The 20,423-nt window shown below is 39.5% G+C and overlaps 1 protein-coding gene across 2 annotated transcripts; it reads left to right on the top strand.

Annotated features, from left to right (window-relative positions):
• The first annotated feature begins 2,111 nt into the window (after positions 1-2,111).
• Positions 2,112-19,826, top strand: LOC125269325 (2-oxoglutarate and iron-dependent oxygenase JMJD4-like). 2 transcript variants are annotated; one of them, XM_048192227.1, is made up of 3 exons: positions 2,912-6,697; positions 18,833-18,869; positions 19,398-19,826. In XM_048192227.1, the coding sequence occupies exons 1-3, from the start codon at positions 6,585-6,587 to the stop codon at positions 19,704-19,706; spliced, it is 459 nt and encodes a 152-aa protein (XP_048048184.1). In that variant the 5' UTR covers positions 2,912-6,584; the 3' UTR covers positions 19,707-19,826. The 2 variants fall into 2 exon arrangements, 1 of the variants encoding a protein (XP_048048184.1); XR_007185079.1 differs by lacking the exon at positions 18,833-18,869 and having other exon boundaries at positions 2,112-6,697.
• Positions 19,827-20,423: the final 597 nt, after the last annotated feature.

Raw genomic sequence — 20,423 nt, 5'->3', positions numbered from 1 at the left:
GTTCTGTATGTTAAATATGAATATATTAGCAAGCGAATATATTAAATGCTTTCTGCTGACTGCTGAACTAGATTGACTCACATGCTAAATGACCGACCTACCGGGTACACTCTCATTTATTTCATCCACGAACGAGATGTACCAGTTCGGTCATTTCGTTCACGAACGGGATGTACCAGTTCGTTCAATTCGTTCACGAAAGAGATCTTTCTCTCTCTCTCGTTCAGACTCAAAACAGCGATTCGGTCAATGATGGGCGTATTCGTTCAGTAGATGACACCAATTACATGCCCCTTCACAGCACGAACTGTATGAATCCCAAACCTGCCAATTTTAAAAATAAGTAAATAGATAAATAAATATACAAAGATATGTAAAAAAGCAAAAATAAATAAGCAAATAAATATACATATAAATGCAAAAAAAAAATTATTTGAACATTTATTTCCTTATGTATATATTTATTTTTTTCCTTATTTATTTGTTTATTTTTATTTATTTATTTATTTCCATATTTGTTCATTTCCACATTTCTTTATTTCTACATTTCTTTATTTTTAAATGTACAGTTGTGGCCAGAATTATTAGCCCCCTTCATAAATATGATTAAAGATGACTCTAAAAATAAATCTGCATTGTTTATCCTTTTGATCTTTAATTCATAAAATTAGCAAAAATCTAACCTTTCATTGAAGGAAAAGAATTGAAAGTGGGGGGAAAATAACATTAAGAAATAAATGTTTTTCTCCAAAACACGTTGCCCACAATTATTAGCACCCCTAGATTTTTTTATGATTAAAATATCTCTGAAGTATATTCCTATTCATATTTAAAAAAAATTTAGCTCACCGGGGTGATCATGAACATGAAATTGTGCAGCCATGACTTCCTGTTCCACAGGAGAATAAACATGAAGAAACACAAAGGCCAAATTCCCTTAAACATTCATCACAATGAGAAAAAACAAAGAATATAGTTCTGATGTGTAGCAAATGATTGTCGAGCTTCACAAAATAGAAAGTGGCTGTAAGAAAATAGCTGAAGCATTGAAAATCCCCATTTCCACTATCAGGGCAATAATTGAGAAGTTCCAATCAACTAAAGATGTTACAAATCTGACTGAAAGAGGATATGTGTCTAAATCATCCTAATGCGCAGTGAGGAGAAATGTTTAAGTGGCCAAAGACTCTCCAAGGATCACAGCTGGAGAATTGCAGAGATTAGTTGAGTCTTGAATCTCAGAAAGCCTAAAAAAAATTATCAAAAGCACCTACATCCCCACAAGTTGTTCGGGAGGGTTTCAAGAAAAATCTTCTGCTCTCATCCAGAAACAATCTCCAGCATATTCAGTTGTCAGACAAGACTGGAACTTCAAACGGGACGAGCTTCTATGGTCAGATGAAACTAAAACAAGAGCTTCTTGGCAGCAAACCCACCAGATGGTTTTGGTGCACACATGGATAAAAAGTGCCCCATGCCCACGGTTAAATATACTGCTGGATATTTAATGTTGTGGGCCTATTTTTGTGCTGGAGGTCCTGGACAACTTGTTCAGATATATTGTATCATGGATTCTATCAAATACCAACAGATAAAAAATCAAAACCTGACCACTTCTGCTAGAAATCTTATAATGGGCTGTGGTTGAATCATCCGTCGGGACAATGATCCAAAACAAACATCAAAACCAGCACAAAAATGTGTCACTGAGCACAAAATGAAGCTTCTGACATGGCCATCCCAGTCCCCTGACCTGAACCCTACAGAGAATGAGTGGAGTGAACTGAAGAGAAGAAGCACCAACATGGAGCTGGGAATCTGAAGGATCTGGAGAGATTCTGTATGGAGGAATTGTCTCTGATCTCTTTTCGGGTGTTCTCCAAACTCATCAGGCGTTATAGAAGAAGGCTCAGAACTGTTCTCTTGGCAAAAGGAGGTTGCAAAAAGTATTGAATAAAAGGGTGTTAATAATTGTGGGCAACATGTTTTGGAGAAAAACATTTATTTCATAATGTTATTTTCCCCCCACTTTCAATTCTTTTCCTTCAATGAAAGGTTAGATTTTTGCTAATTTTATAAATTAAAGATCAAAAGGATAAACAATGCAGATTTATTTTTAGAGTCATCTTTGATCATATTTATGAAGGGGGCTAATAATTCTGGCCACAACTGTATGTATTTCTCCATTTCTTTGTCCATAGGGTAATGAGGAGGGCGTGGTTTACCTTGCATAGCAATTGAGCTCAGAGTAGGCGAGAGCGAAGCGTTTAGGCCACAGTGACACCTTGAATGGGCTTGCATTTGATTGAGATTCGGACACCATCAGAACACGGAAAGGAACCAGCGCACATATAGGCTACAGTGAAGTCGACGCAAGCATTTTGATCAATGCATTTGAAACGAGACCACAAATTCACTTCACATTGATATTTCCTACTTTTACATGCACAACATGTGACAAACGCTTAAAATACAACGCATATTTCAAAGATCCAAAATAGAACAAGGAGTTGTTTACAGTAGAAAATTGTTGTGTCACTTCCCGTGTGGACAGTCAAGGCATCACTGATAATAATGGGTTCTCTTGGTGTGGTCTTATTATTAATCACACATCTTAGGCTAATTTATCAACTGGAAATATTCAGAATTAGATAAATCAAAATGTGTCCATGGAAACGGAGCTAGAGAACCAAACTAAACAAGCTCGGATCAAACATTTCTGTTCATGTTTGTTCTGCTTTAATTTTAATGTTTAGCATTTTGGTTACTTTTAAAACCTATTAAAACTAAGCAATCATGTCTCATTTCCACAGCTTGGGAATACACAGCCCTGAATATATATATATATATATATATATATATATATATATATATATATATATATATATATATATATATATATATATATGTGTGTGTGTGTAAAGGGGTATATGACATATAGTGGCTACAGCATGGTATTACAGATGATTTTTTTTAGTCCTTGGATAAAGAAAGTGTTTTCGTAGCTGGAAGGCAGAGTTTGCACTTTACAACCATGTTATTTGCATTTTCTTCTTTGAAAACAAAATGGCAGCGAAATTTCCATGAATTGAAAGTGTTTTCCCTGCGGGAAGCATCGTTTCAACTAGCAGCAGTGATTCAATATGTGTCTGAGGATATTGTACACGGGTGTTATTTGCGCATGTACCAGCGGGTGGCTTGCGTGAGTCATCACTGGCAACTGAACCAGGAAATACTGTAAAATCAAGCAGTGCTTAATATAGTGTTATTATGGCTCTATATAGTGTTATTTAGTTTTAGATGAAACCATTGTAATCCTGATAGTATTCCCCCTTTTTTCAAAATGTAACTGTAATATGATTACTACGTTTTTTGATGTAACTGTAACAAATTAGTTACTGAATCTTTGTATACTGATTACGTAACGCTGTTAGATGTATTTACTCCCCAGCCCTGCTGTAGCCTATATGTGGTTCCTTATACGCTGGTTCCTTTCCGTGTTCTGATGGTGTCCGAATCTCAGTCAAACACAAGCCCATTCATTCAAATGATTAATAATGGAAAATAACAAGCGCTTCCATTTCAGAGTCCCTATTATTAGATCTGTTGAAGATGTTGCTGTTCATGTTGGCCAGCCCAGGATATTGTACAAATCCAGAGCAGACGATGTTCTATGGCCATGTCCGTAATAAAGAGTAGCCTATCCATGTCACACAGTACAGTTAGGGTGATATTATATGACTTAACCCGTGATATAAAATTTTGGCCATATTGCCCATCAAGTCATTCATCCCAACAGGCTCATCAGTAGGCTACACTTCTTGTATTTCGGCCACCCCACAAGGTGTCACTGTGGCCTCAACGATTCATTCTCCCCTACTCTGAGCTCAACCTGAACCTATCCTCTTAATAGTGCTGCTGGCTAGTGTGGTGTCTAATTATGGAAATAACTCCTCAGCAATAGCTACAGCAAAACACAAAAAAAGACTGAAAATCCCTGGAATTTGGGCTGCTGTCATTGACAAGATCATAAATAAAATAGTCGATCATGAGGTTTCTAATAAACATTGTGCTGCGTGTAATTGTTTAGTCTTCACTGATTTAGCATTTTCTGCACTCTTATCCGCTGTCACAGAGCAGTGACATGACAAAGTAAGTTGATTCTGTTTGGTTCCTCGTGTGTGCATTCAAAGTGCTGATTGTCTCACAGATAGAACCTTATTTAGCCAAGTTAGAGTTTAACTTTGTAGATAGAAACTTTTTGTTTTCTTAAAAAAAAAAAGGCCCAAAATGTACACAACTTAAAAAAAGAAAGATCACATAATGTAAATAAGTTGTCAGAGAATAAGAATATGTGAATAACTCAATTTTGACAAAAATGTCAGATAGAACCTTATAATTCCAAGGGGACGATTTGTCATTTTCCTTAAATGTGACTGTCTGCCATATTGAAACAAATAATAATAAATAAATAAAAACAGTGCTTTTGCTACTCCTCCTATAAATTTTGCCCTATTTTGTCCAAAATCTGCTCAGATGATCTTTGGACCTAGCCGCACATAAATGACTGAACGGGTTTTTGATAATCGCTATTGTTCCTGTGAAATATCTCTCCAAAGTTGACCCTGCCTGTGTTTGTGCTAGTTAGCTTGGCATGCTAAATGGTTAACTTTTATTATCCGGTAAGCATTGTAGTAATCTTTATTCCTTTTGGCTTAGTGTTTTTGTTCTTTCTCATCTGAACTTCTGTTCATTTTGAGTTCATTCTCAGCTATATTTCTGAAGCAGCTGTTTTTCATGTACATTCAATTTCTGCTGTTTCTGTTCTTCCGGCTCCGCATTGCGTTACAGCCCCTTCAAGGGCTTGGCCCCGTATCGCTGTTTGCAGCTATATTGAAACATTAAGTCTTTATGAGTGAGTCACTGAATCATTCATTCAAACCGAATTTAATAACAATAATAATAATAATAATAAATTCTGATTGATTTACTTTTTTTTATTTTTTAAATAGACTGCAGCAATTACCAATTTGTCAGAACATGTAGATGTCTATTCAGAATTGTGGGAGAATCATGATCTCTTTTAAGCAAAAATAATTGCGACTTGTCAATTTATCCAGTATCATTGGAGTTGAGATTCCCCTCTTCGCCGCCAGTGAGCAAGGAGGAGCGGAGCCCTATTTTAGATTTGCGTACACTGAATAAACATCTCAGAAAGTACAATTTCTGTTTTGTCTTTGGTTTGTGTAAGATGGCGGTAGTCGGACAAGCAGAGCAATCACTGAATAAGCAATCCAGCGTTTGTTCCTAAAATCAGTGATACGGCAGGGACTGTCCAATCTTTGGAACCATTGCCATTTTTTGCATACTTATGTGCAGAAGATGAAACCACTACTAATCAGCTCTTCATCTCTTGAGCTAACGATTATAAATAGAGACCTATATCTCATCAGCAGCTCTCTCTCACTTGGGGGTAAATGAGATTGTAAAGTGTTACTTCCTGGGCACTTTTCAGGGGTATTTTCTATTCAGGACATTTGCACTACAGCAAGCTGGGCTTAAGCAGACAAACAGATATTATAGACTAGATGTGACTGGCTCATTACATAGGTTTATTGAAACATTTTTAGTATTTAGTAAAATACCTTTGTGCTTGTGTACACTATAGTGTGTATTAAGTGAAAAAATGGATTTTACAGTAGTATTAGAACCATGATCATTTCCAGGTTTCTTGTGTAACCCTGGTTCTCACCTCACTGCCCTTCTTGCAGACTACAAGATATGAAGATATGATGAGAATTATGCAATAGTGGGCTGCAGTGAGTTATATAATAGGGAGGTGGGGCACCCTGATCACTGTAGCGATTGGTCTGTCAGTCTGATGGTGTAATTGGAGCTTCTACAGTCGGTCGCGCCTGATTTGTTCCCATAGTAGATACCTCACTTCTGTTATCGGAGAACCAGGGTTACGGAAGTAACCTACTAATGTATAAGTTTGTGTTATTTTTTTGTACTATTGTAATTCTGTTTATTTTATAGAAAATATTTTCTATATCTATAATGCATGGCATTATTAAGGCCATACAAAAAAGTAATTTGCTGCAGTAGTTCAAGTAGGTCTCTTGGTCAGTGGGCTCTAGCTCCCACCTCCGGCTTGGAGACCTACAGTACTGCACGTGTTGTATGTCTCCCTTAGTTACACACTTGATTTACATTGTCAGCTTTTTTGCAGAGAGCTGCATGAACTAAATTGGTCTGTCAGATATGGGAGACGTACAAAATGTACAGTGCCCAGCCAGGACTGGAGTTGAGAACCACGGCTCTAGCTATATTTGGTTATTTGCATCTAATGAAACATATTTAATTTCACTTAAAAATCAAAATAAATAAAAAATATATTTTGCTTAAAAGTAAGTAAAAGTAGTAAAATATATTTTATGATTATTTTCTAAGCAGACCCTGCCCCTAGTTATCATGAGTAAAAAAAAACTTACTTGACAAGCCAGCTAACTTGCTAACTCACTTTTGATCATGCATTTCTTAATTATAGGAGGATACCATTTCCATTAATCATAACTGGCTGAATGGCTGTAATTTGGACACCATGTGGCAGTTCCTGCAAGATGAACTTTCTTCTGTCCAGAGAGAAATTGAGGAATGGCGTGATACTATGGACACCTGGCATCAGCATTGTCAGGTAACTGTGTTTATTTTTTTTGGCTCTAGGTTATCGGTTGTTAAGTCTGACATCATGCATCACTGTTTCTGGATCCAAACGCTCTATCAGATCCCTGAAGCAAACAACAAATGGTACTAATATACACGCATGGTGTGCTGTAGTACTACTGTAAAACCACGACCCTAACCTTTATCTCCATACTGACTTTCCAGACAGTGATTTATGTTTTCTTAATCGTTAAAATACTGGTGTCTGTGAGCCTGGAGACTTTAGTGTACTCTGTGAGTATAGTAGCTATAAATAAGTTCAAATGTCCGATCTATGAATGCAGAATAAATATTTGCAAAAAGTGGGTATAGTGAGGTAAAATTATTCTCACCATTTAACCATCAAACATCAAAATGAAAACTTTAAAGTGTAAAAGTATTAACAAATTACTTTCAGCAGACCATGAATAACCCCAAAAGTTCAGATGATTCTTTCCGTAGCAATATTATGGATGTTAAATATCACTGTAGCAATAAATGTAAGTCTGTATTATGTAACATATGTTGTGTGAATGAAAAATGTTTTGTCATTATATGGAACAGAGATGGATATTAAAAAAAACAAACAAAAAAAAGTGCCTTTGTGAAAACTGGGGGTGCGTTCCACTTCGCTTTTAAACACACACTCATAAACTTTCCTAAGTACTTCCCCATAGGGGAATCCCCTCTGCCTTTTTAAAGTGTGTTCCATTTTTTCAAGTGGACAAGGGAATTTATATTTCTTGCGATTTTGACCGAGGGAGCAAGCTGACTCATATTTACCCTTCAGCCAGCTCCATATAGCGATAGTGACGTCACAGCGGATCGCGCTGAAGTTGCCACCACCCCATACAACTCTAATGTATGCTATTGTAATATTTGGCCTCAAATAAGACAACCATTAATGTAGCAGTTTCTCACAATGGGCCACCAGAATGCAGTGGGTCTCACAGGTGGATTTTTATTCACGTCACCTAAGGCAAGTGTGAGATTGTCAGATGACTTCCTATTTTATTACAGGGCATCACCTTAAAGGTGGTATAGAGGATGTTTTCGTCGACTGAGTTTTTGAAATGAGCGTTTGAAATGATACACATTTTACGACTAGCTAAAACATTCTGACTGTGCTCAACATACAGCGATAGTTTCCTGCTCCTGAAGCAGATTTATATACTTTCACATGGAATTTGAACACCGACTGTAATCGCAGACTGAACGCAACTGGCTCTGACTGGACGCGTTTGAGTGCGATCAGTCATAAGTATCAATTTTCATTCATAATCGGCCTTACAATCGTTAAGCCGCGCACACACTTAGTGGATTCATTATGTCGGACTCACCTCATAATCTGCAGTTGTTACTCCTGTCTCCTGACAAAAACATTGCATGCGGTGCATGTAGTGTGGAAAGTTACTAGAGCGCGCAGCCGCACGTCTCTCACAAGGAACGTCATGGCAGTGATTGACAAGCCAGAGGGCCAATCCGCGCACGTCTCTCACAATGGCAGTGATTGACAAGCCAGAGGGCCAATCGTTTATGCGATGATCACGTAAACGATTGGCTGATGTTTTTAAGGCCCTACCTCATGCACAGATGATGTATATTAACAATATTCCTTTCAGTGCATCTAATAAATAGTCTTTTATCACTTAGTAAAGACAGTTTCAAGTAATATTGCAAAAATGTATAAAACAAAACATCCTCTTTACCACCTTTAACAGTAAAGTACAATAATAAATACGAATTATATAAATTGGAGGGAGTTTGTCATCTGACCAATCTGAAGGTTTTTTGAGATATTGATAACTTGTAGAGCCTCTTACTGTATTGCCAATGCAAGTTAGATACATGTGTAATAAAAGGGATTAACAAAAAGATGGACAAGAATAACAACTACTAAATGAACAGATAAGGAAGTCAGATTTATAAATGAAAGTGACTGAGTTGGATGCTAAATGATCCCTGAAGAAACATTACGTTCCCAATTAGATTTCTAGGGGCAAAAGGCATTTTAAAGAAAAAGGTTAGCAGCAAAGAGAAGGTTTGAACCATTTTCAATATATAATGTGCAAAAAGAACTCTAAATAAACAATTACAACATAAAGATATGTTTTTTACTTCAAGAGCAGATAAGGCCAAAACAACAAACAGAAATCGCTACCAGATGAGGTAGTGTCTAATTAACCCACAGAAAGAAAGAAAAATAAAAAAACATAACTGATACCTTACTTCCAAACAAGCAAACACAGGAGAAAATGAGAACAGAAGAAAATGGCACCCATCTTCCTACTGCTCTGCCACTCAATAGAGGGCAAATGACACAACATACAGTGGGTACGGAAAGTATTCAGACCCCCTTACATTTTTCACTCTTTGTTATATTGCAGCCATTTGCTAAAATCATTTAAGTTAATTTTTTTTCCTCATTAATGTACACACAGCACCCCATATTGACAGAAAAACACAGAATTGTTGACATTTTTGCAGATTTATTAAAAAAGAAAAATTGAAATATCACATGGTCCTAAGTATTCAGACCCTTTGCTGTGACACTCATATATTTAACTCAGGTGCTGTCCGTTTCTTCTGATCATCCTTGAGATGGTTCTACACCTTCATTTGAGTCCAGCTGTGTTTGATTATACTGATTGGACTTGATAAGGAAAGCCACACACCTGTCTATATAAGACCTTACAGCTCACAGTGCATGTCAGAGCAAATGAGAATCATGAGGTCAAAGGAACTGCCTGAAGAGCTCAGAGACAGAATTGTGGCAAGGCACAGATCTGGCCAAGGTTACAAAAAAATTTCTGCTGCACTTAAGAGCACAGTGGCCTCCATAATCCTTAAATGGAAGACGTTTGGGACAACCAGAACCCTTCCTAGAGCTGGCCGTCTGGCCAAACTAAGCTATCAGGGAGAAGAGCCTTGGTGAGAGAGGTAAAGAAGAACCCAAAGATCACTGTGGCTGAACTCCACAGATGCAGTCAGGAGATGGGAGAAAGTTGTAGAAAGTCAACCATCACTGCAGCCCTCTACCAGTCGGGGCTTTATGGCAGAGTGGCCCGACGGAAGCCTCTCCTCAGTGCAAGACACATGAAAGCCTGCATGGAGTTTGCTAAAAAACACCTGAAGGACTCCAAGATGGTGAGAAATAAGATTCTCTGGTCTGATGAGACCAAGATAGAACTTTTTGGTCTTAATTCTAAGCGGTATGTGTGGAGAAAACCAGGCACTGCTCATCACCTGTCCAATACAGTCCCAACAGTGAAGCATGGTGGTGGCAGCATCATGCTGTAGGGGTGTTTTTCAGCTGCAGGGACAGGACGACTGGTTGCAATCGAGGGAAAGATGAATGCGGCCAAGTACAGGGATATCCTGGATAAAAACCTTCTCCAGAGTGCTCAGGACCTCAGACTGGGCCGAAGGTTTACCTTCCAACAAGACAATGACCCTAAGCACACAGCTAAAATAACGAAGGAGTGGCTTCACAACAACTCCGTGACTGTTCTTGAATGGCCCAGCCAGAGCCCTGACTTAAACCCAATTGAGCATCTCTGGAGAGACCTAAAAATGGCTGTCCACCAACGTTTACCATCCAACCTGACAGAACTGGAGAGGATCTGCAAGGAGGAATGGCAGAGGATCCCCAAATCCAGGTGTGAAAAACTTGTTGCATCTTTCCCAAAAAGACTCATGGCTGTATTAATGTTACAGTACAGACGGCACGGAGGCAGAAGTAAAAGCAAGTAAGGTTGTTTTATTGACAACAGCAATGAGCAGGTGAGTAAATGGTAGATTGAGAGTTTGATGTGATGATAGGGAAATGATACTGTCCTTTGTTGCTTGTAGATGGAGTTCGTAGTAGACGATATTGAAGACGGCAGACGGGGAACACTCACACACACGGAGAGAGGCACACAGGAGGAAGACTGGAGACACTGGAGACGCTGGTAGCAGGTAAGTAGCAGGTTGGAGTCCTTGAGGTAAGTATACATGAGTCTGTAATACGTACGAGACCGGACAAAGACTGTGTGTGTGAGTGTGGCAGATATAGTGCTGGTGATTGTGGGGATAAAGACGTGCAGGTGGTGGTGATTAGAACTCTGGTGATTGAGTGCGCGGGTATTGCAGGGAGGTGGAGCCTGACGTGTCTGTGACAGTACCCCCCTCCCACGGCCCGCTCCTGAGGGAACCTCGTATGCAGCTCCATCCTCCAGAAGAAGTGGAAGGGGGGGCTCGGCGGCTGCCACGTCAGGCTCTATGGAAGGAGAGACAGAAGGGTGGTGAGGTTTCAACAAAGACACATGGAAAGTGGGATGAATCTTGTATTGTGGAGGGAGCTGAAGACGATACGTGACGGAGTTGATCTGCTTAATGATGGTGAACGGGCCAATGAAGCGGGGACTCAGCTTTCTGCATGGCAGACGCAGTCTGATGTCCCTGGTCGACAGCCAGACCTTCTGCCCTGGCTGGTAGTTGGGAGCGTTGGAGCGACGAAGTTCGGCTGTCATCCTGCGTCTGCGTCAGGGCCCTCTGCAGCTGATGGTGGGCTGAGTCCCATACCCTCTCGCTCTCCCAGAACCAGTAGTCGACAGCAGGAACGTTGGAGGGTTCCCCGTCCCAGGGGAACAGTGGGGGTTGGTAACCGAGTACGCATTGAAAAGGTGTTAATCCGGTGGAAGGCTGACGGAGGGAGTTCTGGGCGTACTCGGCCCAACCCAGGTACTGGTTCCAGGAGTCCTGGTGGCCGTGGCAGAAGGTACGCAGGAAGCGGCCGATCTCTTGGATCTTCCGTTCCGTCTGCCCGTTCGTCTGAGGGTGGTATCCGGAAGACAGACTTACGGTCACACCCAGGAGGGACAAGAAGGCCTTCCAGACCCGGGAGATGAACTGGGGCCCCCTGTCAGATACTGTGTCCTCGGGGATTCCATAGTAACGGAAGATGTGGTTGAACATTAGTTCTGCAGTGGTAAGAGCGGTAGGTAGACCTTGGAGAGGAATCAGTCGGCAGGCCTTGGAGAATCGATCCACTACCACGAGGATGCAGGTGTGACCGTCAGAAGGTGGGAGATCCGTTATGAAGTCCACTCCCAGGTTTGACCATGGTCGCTCAGGAACGGGCAGAGGACAGATGACGAGGGCTCTTAGAGATGGCGCACTCCCTGCAGCCCTGCACGTACCTTCTGACATCCCTGGCCAAGTTGGGCCACCAGAAGCGTGCTTTCAGCAGCGAGAGGGTCTCATTGACCCCAGGGTGACCAGTACCAAGTGATAAGTGAGCTGCGTGGATGAGTTGAAAGGGGGTAGATCCTTCCCCGTGGCACTGGTTCACCCGGTAGCAGATCGATGGCACAGTCCCATGGCCGGTGTGGAGGTAGTCTGGAGGCTCGTTGCGGGCAGAAGACGTCGCTGAAGGGGGCGTAACAGGATGGAATGTCGATGGATCGTTTCTCGATGGGGCTCTCGATGGAGGTAGCGTAGACAGTGATTTCTTTTGGACGTGGAGATGGAGGAACAGGAAACCCAGAGAAGCAGTTGGAGAAACAGTGTTCGCCCCACTTCAGGAGATGGTTGGGCTGTGTTGTTCGAGGCACGGGCGCCCTAGAACCACGTCAGCGGTGGATTCCTCCACAACCAGCAGGTGGATGTCCTCGACATGGAGTATTCCTACACGGAGCTGTAGCGGTCCAGCACAGCGACTGATCTTCTTGTGACCTAGGGGCTTTCCGGTGATGGAATGGGCTTAATAGATACTAGGCAAAGGCGAGGTTTTGAGCTTGAGTTGGCGACAGAGGGCACCGGAGATGAAGTTCCCGGCTGACCCTGAATCGAGGAGCGCGACAACTGGAACAGACACATTTGCAGCAGTAAGGTTTACAACAGTGGTGAGTGGTTTCATCTTGAGTAAAGAGGGAAGGATGGCACTCACCAGAGGTCTTGGAGGGCGAGTTGGGCATGCAGAGAGCACATGCCCAGGAGAACCACAGTAGAGGCATAAATTCAGGGTCAGCCTTCGTTGTCGTTCGGTAGAGGAGAGACGAGAGTTTTCAATTTGCATGGGTTCGCTGGCTGGTTCTGGGGAGCTGACGGGTTCGGACCGACGGAGGAGGTGGTGAGGAAGTGGCTGGCCCTGGTGTTCTTCGAGACACGACTGCATACGAGTGCCTACACGGATGGCGAGTTGAATGAAGCGTCCGAGGCCGATGTTGTCCTCGTATGCAGCGAGATGCAATCGCAACTTCGGTTCCAACCCCTGGCGGAAAGAAGTGATGAGGGCTTGATCATTCCATCCGCTGCTGGAAGCCAGAGTACGGAACTGCAAGGCATAATCATTCACAGAGTTAGATCCTTGTCTCAAATTATAGAGTTTCTCACCGACTGATGAATCCGAGAGGGGCTTTCCAAAGACTTTGCAGAAATGAGAGACGAAGGCAGGATAGGATTTCACCACGGAGCCTTTCTGAATCCAGAGTGCGTCTGCCCAACGGAGAGCTTTTCCTTGTAGCTGTGAGATTATGAAGGCGATCTTAGCAGTGTCAGTGGGGTAAAGTTGCGATTGCATCTCCAGGACCAGCTCACATTGCAGGAGGAATCCGCTGCAATCCTCCGCCGATCCTGAGTAGGGCGCCGGCCTGGCCATGGGACTGGCGTGCAAGGTTGGAGTGTGAAGCGAAGAAGTGAACGAGGAAGCGGCGACAGGTGCTGGTGACGGTGGTTGTGGTGGAGTGAGTGCTCGGCGCAGCGCGCTCACGAGCTCCTGGAACAGGTCTGGTTGGCTCATGCTGATATCCTATCGTTCTTTTGCGGGTCCGGTCTTCTGTTACAGTACAGACGGCACGGAGGCAGAAGTAAAAGCAAGTACGGTTGTTTTATTGACAACAGCAATGAGCAGGTGAGTAAATGGTAGATTGAGAGTTTGATGTGATGATAGGGAAATGATACTGTCCTTTGTTGCTTGTAGATGGAGTTCGTAGTAGACGATATTGAAGATGGCAGACGGGGAACACTCACACACACGGAGAGAGGCACACAGGAGGAAGACTGGAGACACTGGAGACGCTGGTAGCAGGTAAGTAGCAGGTTGGAGTCCTTGAGGTAAGTATACATGAGTCTGTAATACGTACGAGACCGGACAAAGACTGTGTGTGTGAGTGTGGCAGATATAGTTATAACTGAATCTCTGTCTCTCAAACCAAAAAAACAGCTATACCAATTTTGAAGGAGGGATCAACTGTATTACTCCACACAATACTCAGCTACATCAATAAAGAGTTTTCAAACCCATTTGCTGATCAAGTTCATTTGATATGCAAATATACCATATACAAAATCCACATTTATCAGTGACTCGATTGTTCAGAGATCCCTTTACACAATACATAAATAAATGATAGCTGAACAAACCTTCTTCAATCACATCAGTACATCAGTATGACCAAACACAAAAACAAAAAAAAACTAAAAAAACAGTATAAATCAATCAGTAACCCATCGGCTCATCGGAAGAAAGAGTACTTGTACTTGTGATAAAGTCCAGACATATAATGTAGGAAATGTCCCATATGCCCTGGCACATCAGTCTCTTCAAGGATAGCACCTCCACATTATTCCCATTGCATGACTTGAGTAAGGAAAGGAAGCCCATAAGCAAAAATCCTTAATTGAGCAGCAAACAATTAAGTTTCCCAACAAGGATGTTCTCCCAGGGCCAAGAAGGAACACTAAGGCCGTTTCTCAAAACCAAGTTCGCAAACTTCGGACTCACGTCCTTGGTAGTTGGGACTTGGCAAGTTCGACTCAGGAGAACAAACTCCAGTGGACGGGAGAACACAAGTCCTGTGATTCTGCAAATGGAACAGCAGCGTTCTTGATAACGTCACTCAGCTCGCTCTGGCTTCGGTTATCTCTTTAATATATGTTTTAGCCAACAATAAAACGAAATATGTTATAAAACACTCTGCCTCTTTTCGTTTTATTTAAAAAACAAACAAAAACATATTAATAGTCTCAGGCAACGAGTGATTAATTATCTGCAATGTCTGCTTATATGTATAACAAAACGAAATATTAAACAACCCTGCCTCAAAATACCTAAATATTAAATGTAATATTATTTGTGCATACTCTGATTATCTTCACTGAAATTAAATGAAATAGGATATAACAAAACAAAACCATTTGTTTTATGTCAGTTTCAATGAAAAATAATACCCATTATAAAAGGTAAGAATATACAATAAGAAATAAAGCAAACAATTCAGTCAAGCGTACAAAATCAGCGCTTTACTAGGATACAAAAGTTAAATAGCCATATAAAGTTATGAAACGTCACGTTGCCCTCAGCCAAAACGGAGCCAGCGGCAAACGTCAGAAGGACTAGCCGAGGTAAGGCTGCTCTCGGCTGGGTACATGAGCGCTGAGCGTCCGGTGATCGCCTGGATCTCACAACTCCGACAACGTCAGATCAAATTGTCAGAAAGGTGCTATCTTTATCAATAAACCACAAATTTGAGCTTTAAACCTGCACATTTTCGCCTAAAAAACTCTTAAAACTACATATCATGACATAATAACAGTAATATGTTTAAATTATGCGGGTTTTCTCCTTTTCTATTGACGCTTGCTGGGTAGTGCGAGATGCATTCTGGGATACCTGGCTCTCTCAAGTCTGCACAAGTCACCTCTCGATGCATCCTCGATAAAAGGGGCGGATCAAGAACACATCCGGGGATTTGAACTGAACTTGGCTAGATGTGAACTTTGAATTGGAACAGTACTTGGACAGCGACTGATGACGTTTCACAAGTCCACAAGAACAAAAGTACAGACAAGTACGCATATTGAGAAACGGCCAAAGCACACCATGCTGTCCTCTATCTTACTCTACTACTTCCTCATCTTTTATCACACCCAGGGAGCACACTAGGACCCCCTGGTGGTGAGGATGAAAATTACAGCCCCTAGAACCATGTACAGTTCATGACACTGTTACATATTGCTGGTGATTGCGGGGATAATGACGTGCAGGTGGCGGTGATTAGAACTCCGGTGATTGAGTGCGCGGGTATTGCAGGGAGGTGGAGCCTGACGTGTCTGTGACAATTAGATCAAAAGGGTGCTTGTACTAAATACTGAACAAAGGGTCTGAATACTTAGGACCATGTGATATTTCAGTTTTTCTTTTTTAATAAATCTGCAAAAATGTCAACAATTCTGTGTTTTTCTGTCAATATGGGGTGCTGTGTGTACATTAATGAGGAAAAAAAGTGAACTTAAATGATTTTAGCAAATGGCTGCAATATAACAAAGAGTGAAAAATTTAAGGGGGTCTGAATACTTTCCGTACCCACTGTATATAACAAAACTGCACACTGCAGCCACAACATCAAATTTAAGTCAACACTCTCACGCTCTTGGGAGAAGTAATCTCTCTCTGGCCCTGCTTAAATACTTAACCCTTATGCGGTCTTCGTATAAGGGACTACACTCGTGGTCTTCGGGGTCTCTGGACACCCCGGCAACAAAATGCAATTTTGTAACAATATAATATATTTTTTAAAAACCAATGTAATTTTATTTATGTTTTTACTCAACATTTGTGCAGTTTTTGGAGGATTTGTGATATCTTTTAAATTAATATAAATAAATTAAAAAATATTTTTTAAAAATAGGTTTTTATGCAAAAGCAGCTTTTTATGTAAAATTCACTTTATGAAAGGCCCAGATTTCTAACTTTCATTCATGGGGATAACATGGATAATTTGACATGGTTTAGTGTGAGATTTTTGCCCATCTTTTGGAAAATGCAGTTATAAAAGTAAAAAAACTATCATTTTTACCAGAAGATGGCTGCAGAGCTCCACTATTTGCTATGTGCTATTTGAATGACTGAAAGACGCCTTTTCACAAATTATTTTCAGTTGGATTCATATCTAAATGTTATGAAATCACAATTATAACAATAAAAATTACTTTTTACTAAGTTTAGCATTTTTTGTACTGAAAAAAAAAAGAGACCCCACTTAGAAACTGGACAAAATCCATTCTCAAAATCAGAAACAACGCACAACACACACAGACAGAAATGAAGTGGCACACTTACAAAAATGCAAAAAACATCCCCAATACAAAATGGACATGCTCACACACACACACGCACGCACACAAAAATAAAAATTATTTATTTTATTATTTTTATTATAAAATTATTATTGAAAAACTGATTTTGCCCTGCACAAAAAAAAAAAAAGCTAAACTTTGTTGTTATATTGTTATAGTTGTGATTTCATAACATTTAGATATGAATCCAACTGAAAAAAACTTGTGAAAAGACATCTTTCAATCATTCAAATAGCACATAGCAAATAGTGGAGCTCTGCAGCCATCTACTGGTAAAAGTGATTTTTTTTTTTTTTTTTACTTTTAAAACTGCATTTTTCAAAAGATGGGCAAAAATCTTACACTAAACCATGTCAAATTATCCATGTTATTCACATGAATGAAAGTTAGAAATCTGGGCCTTTTATAAAGTGAATTTTACATAAAAAAAAAGCCTGTAATGTTCAATGTTAAAAGAAATCACAAATCCTCCAAAAACTGCACAAATGTTGAGAAAAAACATTAATATACAAATAGTAAAATTACATTGGTTTTTAAAAAATACATTATATTGTTACAAAATTAAATTTTGTTACCCGGGGTCTCCAGAGACCCCGAAGACCACGAATTAAACTTTTTTTTTTACACTAACATAAAAACAAGATATCACTCCAATTTTTTTTTTTTTTTATTTGTAGATCTTAAAATTGTTAACCACCGTACAAAGTCTCATGTCATTTGGACAAAGAGAAATATTTTTTTATTTGAGCAAACATCATTTGCGGGTCAAAAAGACCCCGAAGACCGCATAAGGGTTAAATATGCTTATGGCATTGATGAGGAGCAGCTGGTAGATCCCATCACCTAGATTAGGACAGGTAGAAGCACAGGAAATAGGACAAAATGTACAATAAAATCTACAACTCCTAGCAGAGCGTTGGGTCCATTGACAGCACACACAAAGAATGACACATACTATAATTATAAAACACAAATGCATGTACTGGGACATACCATGCAGAGTTATCCTATGAGATAAACTTATCTGAGACTAATAAGGTAAACCTTATTCTGAATCAGCAAATAAGCAATGATTATTTGTTATTAACTGGCATCAGCTATACAAAATCTAATGCAAATTAGAAAATCATATACACTGTAAAAAGCGACCAGTTGGATCAACTTAAAAAAATTATTTCAATTGGTAACACCTAAATAAATTAAGTTTTCTGAACTTAATTTATTACTTTTTCTCAATTTAATTTATTACTTTATATCAACTTAATTTCATTAGGTCAATCACACTTATATTATTTGAGTTTTCTCAATCCTATTATTTACATTAGACCAACTTAATTTTACTGCATTCCAACTTAAATGTTAATTTTTCCCAAATAATTTTTTTAATTGCCAGCAAGTAAAAAAAAATCAATTTAAAACATAATGCATTAAAGTACTATCTTTTTGTTAGTTGTGAAGTATTTTTTCCTGAAAATGCAATAAATCATCACAAGACTTAAATTGCTTTAGAAATATTTATTAACATTCATTCAGTTTATACACTGACAGTATTTTCCTCCTTCAAAAATGTAACAGAATTCATTTGCAAAACAATTTGAACAAAGTTTCTAATGTAATTTCATTAACTGAAACTTAAAAAGATCCATTCCATTTACATACCATCTGCCTTTTTGCAAAGTACTCTGTACTGGACTGAACACTTTATGCCCGAAACTATTATACTATTATATATAGGGACAGAAAGCTCTCAGAATAGTAATACCTTTATTATTCTAGTACGAATGTGTAGTTACATGAATGTCCAGCTGTTGTTTGAGAATTGCTTGGTTCACTTTGATTTGTGCAAGGGTAATCACCTTTAAAGGTTTAGTTCACCCAAAAATGAAAATTATGTCATTTATAACTCACCCTTGTGTCGTTCCACATCCATAAGACCTTAGTTCATCTTCGAAACTTAAATGAATATCTTTTCGATGAATTCTGAGAGCTTTCTGTCCCTTTATAGTGATCCAATGCAGCTACCACTTTCAAGATCCAGAAAGGTAAGACATCATTAAAGTAATCCATGTGACTCCAGTGGTTTAACCTCAATTTTATGAAGCGACAAGTGCTTTGTTTACACACACACACACAAAAAAAAAAAGTTTTACCTCTTTACTCGCCATCCAAGATGTAGGTTACTTTTTTTCTTCAGCAGAGCAGTAAAGAAGATCTTTAGCTGGAACTGTGATCCTCTGTGATTCATATAATGCAAGTCAATGGCTACAGTCACTTTGAGAGTCAAAAAAATATGCACAGGCTAAAATAATAATAATAATAATAATACAGAACATATATTTTCAGAAAAACAAAAGTCATATGCATTTGAGAGTACGTCGATAAATATTTTGGTTGGATAATTCCAAGTCTAAAGTTTGCTAATGATGATAACATGCAAGTCAATAGACAGCATTAGATGGATTTTACTCAAACATGTCTAACATTAGTAATCTATTAAGCCAAGCATTTTTGGCCACTGTAAACAATTTTTGAATTCCTGTGATAATACATTCATTTATATTCTATTTCAGGTGATCATGAAATCATGTACAGGAATTGATTATGGGGAGTTTGCCTCTTTCCTTAAGACCATTGCAAATATTCGAATATCCTTTTTGAATTCCTGTCCCAGAAATGCAGATAATTGCCAAGACCTCCTTGCAGAAAGTCTGTGTGCATTAGGCCCTCATCATGCAGCCTTTGACCTCCAGAGAGTATTGCATGTATTTGAAAACATGCTTAGCAATGAAGACTTTAAGAGACTGGACCCTTCAGCTCTGAGCTTCAAACCTGAGGAACTACTTCAGGAGATCAGAGAGGCTGTTCGTACAATTGTATAAGAACTATACTGTATAGGGAAGATCTACTATGGCAAATCTGTTAATGAATTCTTTTAACAACATATATGTTATTTCATTGTTGTTTATGCTGTCATAATAAAAGTAGTCCATCATGACAAATATTGAGTTATGAGTACATGAGCTGTGCCCACATTTTTCTAAATGGTTTCATGCATATAGTTGTGTTAATAGTGTCCCATGTGAACATGTTCTGCATTTATTTTCCCCAGTTTTTTTTTTTCTTAAAAATAGTATTTGAATGTGCGGCAACTATAGTTGCCAGTGGGCAAATATGTTGTAAGCACCCTTTCATTGTCAGATTTGAATATGAGAACATTTGGCATCTAACTCAAAATAACTGATTTCAACAGATCTCTATTCATAAACACATTTATTATGTATAAAAGTCGAAGAACATTTGATGCAAACCCAAAAAAGCTCCATCTTGCTTACAATCTCTTGAATATGAAAACACAACAAATCCACAAATCCAGGTCACATCTGAAGTCCTCACACCTCCCTGTAGCTGGCCTTAGTCCAGCTACAGGGAGGTATGAGGACTTCAGATGTTCATTGCAGGTGATCAGGGACCCTGGGCATCTTTCTCCAAGTGTTTTCCAGAGTCAGTAGAAAGGTCTCGAGTGTCTTAAGTTATTGTAATTGTGACCTTAACTGTCTACCACCTGTAAACTGTTAGTGTTTGAAGGGATACTTCAC

The sequence above is a fragment of the Megalobrama amblycephala genome, linkage group LG5 (genome assembly GCF_018812025.1).
Source record: "Megalobrama amblycephala isolate DHTTF-2021 linkage group LG5, ASM1881202v1, whole genome shotgun sequence".
Lineage (NCBI taxonomy): Eukaryota > Metazoa > Chordata > Actinopteri > Cypriniformes > Xenocyprididae > Megalobrama > Megalobrama amblycephala.
The sequence above is the reverse complement of the archived record's forward strand: the minus strand, read 5'-3'. Positions and strand labels throughout refer to the sequence as shown.

Bases quoted from the DNA above. Each gene is read 5' to 3' on its own strand.
- LOC125269325 (XM_048192227.1), top strand. From the start codon at position 6,585: ATGGCTGTAATTTGGACACCATGTGGCAGTTCCTGCAAGATGAACTTT. The intron at 6,698-18,832 runs GTAACTGTGTTT...GTCCCTTTATAG, and splicing joins CCTGGCATCAGCATTGTCAG to TGATCCAATGCAGCTACCAC. The intron at 18,870-19,397 runs GTAAGACATCAT...ATTCTATTTCAG, and splicing joins CACTTTCAAGATCCAGAAAG to GTGATCATGAAATCATGTAC.